The 14376-nt window shown below is 45.8% G+C and overlaps 1 protein-coding gene across 1 annotated transcript in view; it reads right to left on the bottom strand.

Moving 5' to 3' along the window:
* The window catches only part of Bmp6 (bone morphogenetic protein 6), a 164547-nt gene extending 150376 nt beyond the window's left edge, over positions 1–14171 (bottom strand). Inside the window, exon 1 of the mRNA XM_046453607.2 lies at positions 12671–14171. Within this exon, the coding sequence (XP_046309563.1) occupies positions 12671–13316 (646 nt within the window). The 5' untranslated portion in view covers positions 13317–14171. The remainder of the gene's footprint in view (positions 1–12670) is intronic.
* Positions 14172–14376: the final 205 nt, after the last annotated feature.

Here is a 14376-nt window from a genome sequence, read left to right as displayed (position 1 = left end):
GTGCAGAAGTCAAGGCCAAGCATCATAAGGAGCTCATCTGGGGAACTTGTGGAATGATGGAGGAGGAGGAGGATGGGAACATGGGAGTGGGAAATCCTGGAAACGGTAAGTGTGGCAATCGACTGGATGTAGGAACAAGGGCAGAGATTAAGTTTAAACCTAAGGAACCAACACTGGGTTCTCAAACGTCAATCACCCCTCTCATCAGCAAGACAGCTTGTTAAAACACAGATTCCCACACCCCAAGCCCCCACCCAAGTCAGGGGCAGATCCACGTTAACAGATCCGGGCTGATTCATAAACTCTACATACATAGGAAATGGAAAGTGTTTTGATGGTTTTGATGACAATTTCACTAACAAATGTATACAAGTGGCAGCTAAGGTTAAGGTTTGATTTTGTGTGTGTTTGGCATTTTGTATGTCACTTTTCTCATAATCCATTTTTTTGTCAATTTTTCAAAAGTACAAGTCTATAGAAATTTAAATTTTTTTAAAACACAGCAGTTTTTGCAATGAGACAATTGCAAGCACTGCACCGCATGGTTCTGGTGCCGGACCACCCTTGGGCAATAGTCAGAAGAGGCAGGTCAGTATAAGAAAAGGGAATCGAATGTGTGAGCCGATGTTCCGGCTCTTTCCAAACATGCTGACCGCTAGTTCCATATAACTGCACTGACAGTCCCACCAGCCACCAGCCTCCATGCTGGGTCACCTAGGAGCCTGTAACTGCCCACCATCCTGCCTAATGACCACATCTCTTCACTCCTGTACCTAAGAGTGACCACCCCCTGCCCAGGTCCTCTCTGGCCCCCGTATGTAGGTTTCCTGCCACCTGCCCACACTTCTGAACCTCTCGCTGTGTCTCAGAAACTGTCCCCCCAAATAACAGGCTGGCCAGCAGGGGGAAAGGAACATCAGTGTGATGGAGGCTTGTGGAGAGGAGGATAAGGACTTGGGACAGTCATGAGTTGCCTTTAATAGAGCCACTTCAGCAAAGTGAGGGGGACAGGAGTCAGGTGGTAAGAGACATGGAAAGGATGTAGGTACATCCCTGAATGACAGACAGGTGGGAGATGGTCACATGATTTTGAAACCTACTCTGCCACTGGGTGCTATCTGGAATATTCATTTCAAGGTACCTCAAATATTTGTTCTCTTCTAAGACTTCCAAATTCTCCCCTAACTTCCTAGCACTCACTGTATATTTGCAGCAAGAAAAGTGTTTGCTTTTCTGAGATAACAGGATGAGTGACATCCATCATTCTCTAAGGCAAAAGGTCATAAAGAAATACAATACTGATGTTGTCTTAGGGAGGAAGCAATATCTACTTAAGCTCACAGAATATTTGGAGAATGGGGAGCATAGGGGAAAACTTGGGAATAGGTTGGGATTTATTTCCTTAAAGTTCTTGGACTGGTGCCCTACCAAAATTGCCCAGATTTAAAACAGAAACCTGTGAAAGCATCTTTGTGCTCTTCTCCAACAGAATCCAAGCTTCTCAACTTGAACATTTAGAAACAAGATGCCAACGGGGTCGTTTGGTTCAAAAAATAAACGTGCAGAGTGAGATACAGAGTCAGGGTCAATCACAATTGCAAAGAGCAGGCTTGACCCCATGAATACTTGACCTTATGGTTCTCTGATCCAAGAAAACCATTCACAAACATCTACAGCACATTCCATGCTCAAGACAGCCAGAGCCCTTAAAGATCAAAGCAAGAGAGCGATGACTCGACGAAAGCTGGGACTCCGTACAGCTCTTCTCTGTGTTTGGATGGAAGGTCTCATGCCCTCACACGCACAATTGCTTAGAATAGCTCAGGAGACGTTCACTCTCTTGATCGCTGAAATGGTTGCATTGATGCCTACCTGTGCAAAGTTCATAGAACTGTACGCTTTCAATAAGTAGCTTATTGTATGTTGATCATACCTCAATAGAGCTGTTAAAAAAGAAATAAAGAAACAAACAAACAAACATTCAGAGAAACACAGAAAGGAACAACCCTAGAATTGAGTTCTGAGCATTATCTTGTCTGGGTTTCTCACCTGTGTTCCAGGTAATTAGGAGGCTAGAGTCTCAGAGTCTGCTATAGTTTATATCTAGAATATCCCCCCAAAGGCCCATGTGTGGAAGGCTTGGTCTCAGCTTGGCACTATTGGGAGGTGTGTCTAGTCGGAGGTTTTCAGGTTATTGAGAGTGTGCCCTTAAAGGGGATAGGCAGACCCCATCCCTTTTCTCTTCTTCTATTTTGTTTTTTAGCCATGAGCTGAGTGGCTTTGCTCTACCATGTGCTCCCTACCATGATACACTGCCTTGCCACAGGCCAAAAGCAAGAGGGTCAATCAGTCACGGATTGGGACCGCCAAAACTGTGAGCCAAAATAAGCCTTTTCTCTTTAATAAGTGTGTTATCTCAGACATTTGTTAGAGTTATGGAAAAATGACTACCACAAGGTCCAAACAGGGGAAAGAAACCCCTGCAAGTGTTTCCAACACAGGGTATTTAACGCAGGGAGCTGGTGCCACAGTAGTGGGAGAAGCAGATCATGGAGTGGTAACCCATGAATTAGCAATAATCAGGAAGCCATGCTCCCCCTTAGGAAGGGGGGCAGAGGTCCCAGGGTTCACCAATGGAAGGTGAAACAGGTGACCCATCCAGAAAGAGCTGGAGCCACAGAAAGCAGTGGCATCTGGAAACGCAGACTGTCATACTCTGTAAGAATAACCAGAGTCAGAATGGGGGCAGAGAGGCCAGGTCTGACCCAAGAAGCTTCCAGCAATCAGGGGTTGTAAAGCTAAAGTAAGTTCAAAGAAAACTATTACAACAAGTTAGCAATTTCTCTCCTGCCAGTCTTTTCACAGCTCTAATATGTTGATAGACATGTAAATCTCAAAGACAAGAATAGAATATTAAGTGCTTCCGTGATCTTTTTATGCAGAACATTTTGGAAAAACACTGTTCATGAGACATTTTCTGGAAAACGCAGATCTATTGCACATATTCAAATTGTATAGATAAAGCAAGAGAACTAGAAACTTGGTTGAGTGTTTTGAACTAGATATTATAAAAAGGATGTTACAACCACTAGAGGTTCAATTTAAGCTTCCTGAATTGTAATCAAGTGCTCTTTCCTCCACTCTGTACTTAAGCACTTTCTAGAATCATCAAGAAATCTAACTACTTAACCATAATAGTGGAGGATGACTCATTCCTGTGGTATAGAACTCAATGAGAATGTGTATAATCTGCTCTGCTGGTGACAGAGACACCAAAACTATGGGTAAAGAACATATGAAAAAGGAAATGAATGTGTTGAGGTTGCTAAATTTGTTAAACAGAGAGGAAAAAAAGAGAGAAGGCAATGAAAGCCAAAGAAATAGAGCAACTCACATCCACTGGGTACCACCTACATCCCTGTCACCATGTTGGACTCCACATCTTATAACAATGACACACATGTGTATAACAGTAGAATCAAACAACTTTGATTAAGCAAATGAAGTAACTAAGGGGCCATATGTGCTGGAGGTGTTCCCAAAGTTGGTGCTAGAGGGCTCTGCCCTAAATAGTCCTCCTAGAAATGCAAACTTGTTCCATGGCCCTCTGGGAGAAGTACAGGTAACCAAATATCTTCACCTCAAGGCCCCTATGACCATCTTACGATTCCTCCCATAAGCCCTTGCCCTGTCCTTAGGTATCATTTTTTTTTTTTTTTGCTTGATTAAACTTCCAACACTCAGATGTATTAAACCACAGCATATTCCAAGTCAGATGTAGGGGACAAGGTTGAATTTCTCAAGCTCACTAATACTGCCCTGGCCCCAAGCTACTCCATAAGAGATGGGCAAGTGAGAAAAGATCTCTCTATGATGGGTAATTAACAGAGAGGGGGAGAATTCACAAAATGTCTCACCTGTATGACATTCATCCAGGAACGCTCCCAAATCACCAACATATCTCACAGGAACCGACAGCTATGTGCTCAATAGCACTTTTTAGAGTTACCGTGTTTCTTGTTTATGCTCTTGTATTTTCTTTTTTGGTTTACCATTAATCCTTGTCACCCTTTGACTTGGGAAACAGTTCAAAGGAAAATAAACCTATTTTATATATTCTTTTACAAAGACCTCTGAATTTATGGAATCTCAATTAATTCAGTTTTACTCAGTTCTCGATAATCTCTCCAAGGAAGTATTTGAAAGTTCCCTGATCCTGCCTCTAGGATCAGTAAGATTTTTTATTTTTCTTTTTTGATAAGTTTCTCCATCCTAAAGGCACACCATTTCGATATGAGTTTTCCCAAAGGAAGGAAATATATTTAACTCTTCCCCTAACACCCACCCCTCTCAATTTCAATAATTTACAAGCACAAAATTCCAATAATTCTTGTTCCTTCTTCAGGCTTCTCTATTTTACTCCCTCCAATCCTGCCGAGCATGGATCAAACGGGCACAAGCCAGGGAGAAATTTAATCACTCATGTCTCTGCCTGAGGGATTGTCTAGGTACTATGGTGACAGACACCTCACTGGAAGTATGTAGGGGGAAAAAAAAAGATTTTTAACTCCTAGACTTTAAAAAAAGAAAGAAAGAAGGATTTCTGATGAATTTGTTGTCAACACATAGAAGCACTATAAAATAAGACCCTACATTTTCACAGGCGATCGAAATTACTTCTTTATATACCACTGGGGTAAAATTCCAGAAACAAAGTATGATTCAACAAAGGAATTTTATTATTCTTTCCCCCAAACTCTGCATATTTTCATGGATTTGGTTTTCCCTGTTAAATGGACAGCTTCTCCACAGTGGGTTTTTAGGGCAGTGAAACTACTCTGTTTGACACTATGAGGGCGGGTGCATTTGTCCAAACCCACGGAATGAACATCCAGAGTGAAACCTAATGTAAAGGAGAGACTCCCAGTGATCACAATGTATCAATGTAGGTTCACTGATTTTAACCGATGGGCCACTCTGGTGGCAGAGGTTGATAAGAGGAAAGGCTAAGCATATGTAAGGGTGGGGGAAATGAAAGGGGACCTCGGGATAGCAGAATGAATCGGACATGACTATCCTATGTGCATATACGATTGCACGACCAATGTAATTCTACATCATATACAACCAGAAGAATGAGAAGTTACACTCCATACATGTATGTCACATTTTATTGTCATGTGTAACTATGTAGAACAAAAAAAGAAACCTCTGTAAACTTCAGCCCAGTTTTGCTGTGAACCTAAAACTGCTCTCAAAAATAAACCTAATTTTTAAAAGCATACAGCTTCTCTGTTAACTCATTCTGCTATGCGAGTAGGCAAATAAAATCTGTTTTAAAAAGAATCAAGTAAAAAATTTTAGTCCTTCGTTTCATGATTTATAAAAGTCAGACTTTGGACTATCTAAATATAACTCATGGATTTAAAAGAAGGGAGGGAAAATAACTTGTCTCAGAGAATTAGCGAAGTCAATTATTATTATTACTATTATTTTTAAATCTCCTGTTCGCGTGGACACGTGAGAGCTCACACCCACAGATGACATGGTCAGCTCATCCTCTGACTAGACACAAATTGGAATTTTTTTTCCCAGCCCATGTTCATGTACAGGAAACCCACAAGCCCGTAAACACAGGAACAACAATCAACAGACACAGATGTTGCAGGCTGGAAGTCACTTTCAGGACAAGGTGAAAGGGTAAGTGGTAACAGAGTGATAATAAGGAACTTGGAGGATGACAAAGGTCAGCTTGGAGGGGCCCCTCCCCCCTCCCCCCAGATCACTGTCCCCGCCTGCTGTCAATCTACACTCCTCCCCCTCCAGGGCAGAACTCTCCCGTGATGAGAAAAACAATCTGAACACAAAACCTACACTGGGGAGCAAGGACATTTCTTAGGGCCCAGGACAATCCCAGCCTCTCCAGCAGGATCAGCAATCAAGGGCGTATGCCCATGAACTTGAAAGTCAGGAAGCCTCTCTCACTCGGAACCAGGAACCAGAGCCTCATTCTGCAAAAATGTTTGAAGAGATTCTTGGACTCAGTCATCTGGGACTGCGTTTGAGATAACAAGACCATGGGGAGCCATCAAGGAATTACCTGATGCAATTTAGATACCATCTCTATTATGGGCCCAATCTCTTAAATAATGGAGATGGGAAGGGCAGGAAGAGAATCAGTGCCTGTGGATATCAGTGGAACAATTGCCACTACAGAGCACAGTGGTTTGCAATTCAGTTTCCAAGCAGAAAACAATTCACTGGGGTCAACAGCACTTCAGCCTGCTGAACAAGAGGATGTTTATAGATATACATAGCATTTTCTTTTCTCAAAGCCACTGTGCTAGGAGAGAATGCTATCCACTAACAAAAACAACAAAATTTCAGAAGATTTAGATCTCCTCACCTCTTTTCCAGGACTATGCTCTTACTGTAATTACTCCTTAAGTATTCACTCCTGCCTGACTAAAGGCCCTACTGTCTTGATGCACGAGGACCTCTTGGCAGGTCTGTGAATGGTCCTTCAAGGGGAAAGTGACCTGAATAAATCTAACAAATTCAACTGAAAACACAAAAGATTAGATGATATGCAAAAACTTTTGAAGCTCAAAGTTCTATGTACAATATAAATTCACCAATAATCCCAAACTAGGTCAACCACTAAACCCAGAATGAGTTATCTGTTGCTGGACATGTTTCTCCAGAAAAAAAAAAAAAAACTACCTTGTGAATGTTAGCTGTTTTCCCAACCAGGCCCTGGAGTCTAACTTTATCCATAGGGTGCTGAATACTAATATTTATGCTGAAAAAAGAAACTATAGAAAACAATACCTTCAAGATCCTGGTAGCTGAACCAAAAAAATTCCAGTAAGTTTCAGTGATTAGCAATCAATGGGTAGATTTCTAGTGCTTGTGATAAGCAGAGGGAACTCAGATTCTGAGAATTCCTGGTGCTCTCAAAACTTGATAGCCCTGGTTCTTTAATAACTCTAAATTCTATTAACGTGATGATGGTTTTTCTTCTCCTCAATACAACTTTATCTTCACTTTCATATATTCCAAGGGAGACTGGGACCATTTTTTGGCTCACAAATTTCCAAAGGGCCAGAGATCAACAGAGATGGGTGTTGAACTGGAGGTTAAGGAGATGATGAAAAGAGATGTGTTTAAATAAAACTAACTCTGCTCTCATGACAAAAACCAAGAAAGAGGACAACAGAATGCACTGCTTCTGTGTAAGGAACACAAAAAAAGAGGGTGCTTGAAGTTCCCCATCCCAGCCCCTGGGTGACAGTCTGAGGCCCAGGCAAAGGGCTTCCTCGCAGGCACAGGGTCCTTAGACTGCAGCCTCTGAGGGTGGGACAGAAGAGTTAATATGTAACACCTATTTACAAGCATGAAGGCTGTAAATTGACTGCTCATATCTGTAGGAGGTTCTGTATTGATTTCTACTCCTTTTAACCAGATACACATGGAAGTTTCTAATAAAAAACACAATTATCTGATTTAAAAATATCTCCTCCTTTTCTTTCTACTGCTAGAAGCACCAATGATGGTGAATTGACTAAAATTCAGGAAGAAAAAAGAAAGAAAGAAAAGCAAGGTGGGGAATCAGGCTCAATGTGGAAAAATTAAACCAAAATGACTTTATTCTAAGTATAAAAGTCAGCATTCTCGTGAAAAAGTTACAAAGAGCTGATTCATTATCCAAGAAACTGCATCCTCTTCGTTTTCCTTTTCTAACTCAGCTTCTTAGAGACAAAGAGTTTGGAGCAGTTATCTTAGAGTCTGCTAAATTACCTGCAGCAGGTATTCACCTCTCCCACCCATATCCATGTAAAATACTGATTTGGGGCTGCAGGTGTAGCTCAGGGGTAGAGCTTGGGCTTCGTGTGCATGCGCTCTAGCACCAAAAAAATGAAATCTAACATATAAACAGAAAAACTCTGAAGACACAGAGATGTGACTTAGTTATCATATGCTAAATAAAGTGCTGAACTTTGTTTTCTCCACTTAGATTCTCTTATCCCTGGGGAGCCCTCCTCCAAGCTAATCAGAGATGAGCTCTTAAATAGAGGAACTAACCATGATTCAGCACATTTAAAAAAGGACTTGTACCCATTCTTAGAAGGACAACCAAAGGAAACACCATCTAAGGTCTAAACAATGGTATCTACTTGCCCTTTCATCTTAGTTTAAGAACACATTGTACGACTTTTTTTGTTGGAATAAAACTGAATTTCACATTTAAATTTCTTCAGCAGGATTTCTACTGCTTCTTTGAGCCGGGCTCTTGCAAATTCTCCAAACTCTTTTTTTGCTGTGAGTAGCTTGCAGGCATGGATTTATTTTCTGCTAATAAAAATCTTCATTTGAGGACAGGCAGCTCAAATGAAAAATAGTACCTACTGATCCTATGTTGATGAGGGAAAGACAGTACTGTGGATCTGGCTAGAAATATGAGTAGGGAGTATTCAATTTTTCTTCTAATTTATGTTTCCCAGGAGTAATTTTGTCAAGAAGATTGCCAGTATTTTTAGTACAATAAGTCTCTTGTTACTTGTACTAACACATACTGATTCCCTTTTCTGAGTATGATTGGAGGTTTTATTATTATTATTATTATTATTATTATCATTTCATTTAATCCTAGCATCTGGAGATCAACACCTCATTAATTCAAAGTAAGTAAGTGAAGTCTAAAATACAGAGGTTTAAAGAAGCACTATTACATCTCTCTCATGTAATGCATAAAACAAATTAATACACACTTGGATATCTAATGAAAAAAGAGGCAAGTTAATAGAACATTATGATATTCATCAAATGCCATGAACCTCAATGTTCTAAATGTCTGAACTTCAGACTTTTTACTCAATAAAAATCAGACATGGCATTTCTAAAGAATCAGATCTTCTGTATTAAAAATATGGGGTATTGCCTACATTTTCATTAATTCAATCTTTTTAAGCACCTGCCACGTGGTCCGCATTATATTATGTGCGCAGGCTATAGTGGTGGATTGGTGAGACTTCAGCCTTTGAAGGATGACAACCTAGAGGTGACACAAACAAATGAGTAAGCAAATTCCAAAAGAAAAAAGAAAAACTCCTTGTGATCAGCAAAAGGAAGGAAATAAACAGGGTGCTGGGGTGGTAAAGTCCAGGATGGAGCAACCCTAGTTTATGTAGAGGGGCAGAAAAAGGTCTCTCTAAGAAGGTGAATTTTAAGCTAGGACCTCAAGGATATTTCAGGACACCTCTCCAAGGTCACCACATTGGCAGGCTTGCTTATTAGACTGCCAAGACATTTTTAGCAGAAAACAAACAGAAATGGCATCTGTGGCCCTGATTACATGCAAGTTCACGAGCTCACCCGGGCACTCTGTAGACCAGTCTCAGTGGCAGACGGACTGTACCTCACATCCCAGGCTATTCTCCCAGATGGAGTTTTAAGCAGGCAATATAAACAACAATGAACTGGTCAAATGACCAGCATTTGGACTAGGAGAGATTCATCCTGTTGATTCATACTTCCTGATAGTTCTGCTGATGACAAAGCTCAGGGTGTTTTAAACGTATTTCATGAGTAAATTATTCCTCCAGTCTCAGAGAAGAGGAATGTTTACAACTATGTAACACTTTCCCTTATACCTCCAGGGTTCAACTTTCTCAGCCCAGCAGATAAGAGTATTTCCAAATACAGTACTGTAGCGTTTGTCTTTCTGCAGGTTCTTTAATAGATGAGCCCTGTAATATAACAGTTAACATGACATTGACACCAATCAGGAAATCTGTGGAATTCTCCCCACATCCTTATTCAGAGAATCCAGGCTACTAAGCAATTACTTTCTTCAAGTGAACTGTCCTTCTTTTGCTCAGAGTCATGGTATCAGATATTTTCACATTTTGTGAAATGTGATAATCTCCCCTTCTCACTACTAAATGGATTAAGATGAAATAGAACTGTTTGATTGGCAGGTGGCATGGCTTTTAGCTTGGATTCTACTTACTTAAAACAGGGTTTCTTCTTTAATTACCCACATGGGAGTCCAGGACTAGACCTATATTAGGTATTACTTATAGTCACACAGCCCAATGATGGGATATAAGGGACTCAGGTCAGAGTTCCATGACAGCCTGTCCCCTGGATCTGAAATTGCACTATTGGTGAGTTCTCCTGGAACTTACATATCTTTAAAAATCTTTTATGAAAAATGGAACTATCCTTAAGGAGATACTACGTTAAACCACCCCATTGGCAAGACTAGTTGTCAACCAGCTTCAAACAGTGTGACTCAGAAGGAGTGTGTACCCATAGACCACAAAAGGTCAGAAAAGCAAGGAACCAGAGGAATTTGGAAGTCACTAAGCACAATAAACATGACTGTACTTTACAAACTTGCCTCAAGTCCATTCTTGAAATTTCAAATACCACCCAAGGCAATGGTTCCTGAATCCTGGAAAGATTCGGGCTTTTACCCTCACACATTCTGAGTGAATTGAGATGGAATAAAACCTGGGCATTAGGATTTTTTAAAGCTCTCAGGTAAGTCTACAGTAGAGGTTTGGAAGTTTTGCTCTTCATCTCTGGGAATGATACATAGATTTTCCTCAGACATCAAGATCTTCTGTGCCAGAGATTCTTGATCCTGGTAGCACATTAGAAAAATCTATGGCACTTAGGGGAGAAAAAAGAAGGAGGAGGAGTAGGAAGAGGAGGAGGATGCCTGAACCCCACCCTCAAAGATTCTGAAGTAATCTAGGAAGCAGCCCCAGAACCCCAGAGTTCCTCAAGTGCCCTGGGGCAATGCTAATGGGTACACAAGGCTGAAAACCAGGGTCCCAGGTCAGGAACTGTTTTCTCGGAGACTGTAACATGATTCTCCGTGAAGGAACCAGTCTTCCTCCACTTTTATCCAGGTTAGGACTCCCGCAAAAGGCAATAAAACATTTCCCCCAAAGTTGTCAGGAAACATGGGGGCGTGGGTGGGTGGGAGGGTGAGAGAATAGGGGGTGGAATTTATTAGGTAAGAAGAAGCAGAAAAGTTAGAATAAGGAACAGCCCTAATCCTCAGCGGTCCCTCCCCATTCCATCCCAACCCCCATCACCACATTTTATTGACTGGCATGAGAGAGAGTTTCCTTAGACTGCTTCCCGGAGGTGGCTCAACCTTGGATTTGCTTCCAATAAATTGTGAAAATTTTTGTCCAATCAGATCTCCTGGCAGTGCAAGTAGCCAGATTGGCAGGCCCTGCGCTTCCACTCCCTGTGAGATTCTGTTTCATGAATTTCCCAGGAGGATTTTTGCACCACTTGGATGCCAATCTTCCAGCCTCTTCACCCTCCCCCTCCTCCTTCGCTCCCACCCCTCACTTTTTATCGCTCCACCCCCACCCACCAAAGCTCAGCGGAATTGAGAATCATAGATATGCTTGCAAAGAAATCGCCCAGATATTTTACACAGGAATCATTCAAGTAAATAAATGCAGTTAAACAGCGGACGTCTCAGACAGGGCTTGGAAACCTGTGTGCCACTTTACCAAGTGTCTGCTAACCCACTGTGGGGCCTTGGGCATCGCCACGCATCTCATGCGGGACAGGATGCTCATGCAGAACAGGATGCTCGTGGAGACTCACCCCACAAAGCTACTGCACCCACTTGGGGTGTGGTTGCTGCCTCCTCAGTTCTCCCTGAGAAGGATGCATCCCCTATGTCCCTCTGCCCACACTAAACTCAGTTTTTGAATGAATAGCAAAAATTAGAAGCATTGATTGCAAAAGCGTCTTCCTCACAACCTTCACATTTACAGATGAGAAAACTTAAGGGGGAAACAAGGCGATATGACTCTGTCCGGGTTGCCACAGAACATTTGTGGCACAGCCCGATTTAGCCGCCCTTGAATTTCCATTCCGTTGCCTGGCAACGGGCTCAGACCAGCTAAGCGCCCAACCCCGACCCTACCCCCGCACCCTTTCTCGCCCGTGTAGATTTGGCAGCCTTGATTAAAGCTTTAGCCTTTGGGGGCAGGTGAGCAAGGGTACCAACTGGATGACCCCAGTTGGACTGGGATTCCGGATCGCCCTCCGCGGTCTTGCAGAACCTTCCTCTGGAACCAAAGCGCTACCTTCCCAAGTCTGTGGATTCCTCTTAAAACACTCATGTCAAGTTTTCAAAGTTCTCAACTCCTCTCGGATTCCCTAAAAGTCGCGGTGGGAAAACTGACACTCCAAGAGTCAAGGGGCCTAAGGCAGACAGTTCGCAGGGGAAAGTGCGCTAAACAAGAGCCTTCAGCTTCCCACGGAGGCCAGAGTCGGGTTAAAGTGGTCCCAGCCAGGCAGCAGTGAGAAAAGCGCAGAAGGTGCCCGGGCCCTGGTGAAGACGAGCTATCCAGGGGTAACACTCCCGGAGCCCGGCACCGTGCGAGCCTAGTCCCGCCCCCAGTCTCCCACGGCTGCAGATCGCAGCCTGACCCAGGACCAGCGCGGAGCGCACGTGCCTCCTACCGCCGCGCAGGTGGCAGGAGCGCAGCCCTCTTGTCCCCGCATCCCCTCAGTGCCAGGCGGGATCTGCATGCTCCTCCACCCCTTCGCACCCACCACCACCCTGGGCCTGGGAAACTGGAAAGGAGGGAGATGTTCTCGTCGTTACGTTACCCCAAATTCTTACCCAGGTTCACAAAGCTCATGACCATGTCCGCGTCGTTGAGGAAGGCGCTGTCCTGCGGGCTTGTCAGTGGGGACGCGCCGCCGCCTCCAGGTCCAGGGGCCAAGAGGCTCTTGTGGTTGAGAGTGTGTGCGGCGCTGGCAGATGGCTGCTGGAGCTCGGACAAGCTGGCCCCTCCGTGGGGCCCAGGGTGCCGCCTGTGCCCCTCAGACGCCCCGTCCTCATCGTCGTCTGCAGAAAGGGCGTTGTACAGATCCAGCATGAAGAGGGGCGCGGACTTTAGCCGTCCTGGAGGTGGCTCCCCGCGAGGCGTCTGCTGCTGTGGGAACGCTGGGGGCTGTGGCTGCTGAAGGCCATGCAGCGGCCTGGGGCGGTGTGGGAGCCCCAGCACCGACAGGATCTCCTTCTGCATCTCACGTTTCTCGTGCGTCTTGAGCCGCCGGTAGAGGAAGCCGGAGGAGGAGGACTGCGGTGGTGGCGGCTGCTGCTCTGCACGGATAGGGCTCCCGCTGTCCCCGGGCAGTTGACCCCCAGCAGCGGCCGCCGCGGCTGCGGACAAGGGCGACCGCAGTGGCGGGGGCCCGCAGCAGCTGCACAGCAGCCCCCACCACCAGCACAGCCACTGCGCCCTCCGTCCCAGCCCCGGCATCCCCGCCCGGCCGGGCTGCCTCCGCGGGCCCCGCGAGGCGTCGAGCGGCTGTGCGAGGCTGGAGAGCGGCCGCTGTGGCCCTTGGCGAGAACAGCCCCCGCCACCTCTCAGCGGACTCGCTTCCCCTTCCTGGCCTTCAGTCCTTATCTCTCATGGTCGTCCGGGGAGCCCCCTGTAACCCAGGCTGGAGGGAAGGCGAAGGGGCGATCACTAGAGCCCCGCACTCAGCGCGGGTCTCTGGAGACGCAAGTCTAAGCCAGGTGTGCCCAAGTCAGTATTGCACTGCAACCGGCGCCCCAGCCCCTGGGCGGGTCACGGCGCGGTCACTCCAGGGCCTCGCTGCCCGCACACGTGCGCTGCCCCGCGCCCTCCGGAGCTGCTGGCTGAATAGGACCCCGGGCGGCGGGGAAGCGGGGCCTCTCACGAGCTGCAGGCGACGTCCCGCATCATCCCCCGCGCACGCCCCTCTCCTGTTCGCAGGGCCACGATGAAGTTTCCCCCGTCGCAGGGCCCAGGCTGTGACGACAAGGCGTCCCGAAACGCCAGTCTTCTCCGCGAGGCTTAACTTCCTTCTTGTTCACAAACTCCGCGCCCCTCCGCCTGGGCACTGTCTCTCCCCCTCAAAATCGCGCCCCTCTCGCCTCCCCAAGCGGAGGCGGCGAGGATCTTGCTTTCCGTTCCGTGCTCTCCCAGCTGCCCAGAAAACCCCGCTGGCCGAGGGGACGGGAGGGAAGGGGACCCGTGCTGGGAGCGGCTGCTGCGACGTCGGCGCCCGAGATTCGCAGTCTCCCGCCTCTCGGAGCTGCGCTCCCCGCAGCGGCCAACGTGGGCTTTCTGCTGCGCGTCTAGCTCAGGTACCGCACTCCAGCCCCCGGGACTCCCCGCCCTCCTGGGTAACCGACAAGCTGGCAGCCAATGAAGAGACAAGTCTCTCGGGCTATTTAAATAGGCCCGCCCCTTCTTTCACCCTCCCCTCCCGAGAGGCGTCGCCTCCGCGGCGGGTAGGTTTCAAGTACAGAGAATTCTTGGAGGCGCCCGAGGAGCTGCGAGGTACCAAAGG

This window comes from Marmota monax, unplaced genomic scaffold, assembly GCF_021218885.2.
Source record: "Marmota monax isolate L192 unplaced genomic scaffold, Marmota_monax_Labrador192_F-V1.1 WCK01_AAM20220418_F8-fsc00029, whole genome shotgun sequence".
NCBI lineage: Eukaryota > Metazoa > Chordata > Mammalia > Rodentia > Sciuridae > Marmota > Marmota monax.
Note: the sequence above shows the minus strand (reverse complement) of the source record. Positions and strands in the feature narration are given on the sequence as shown.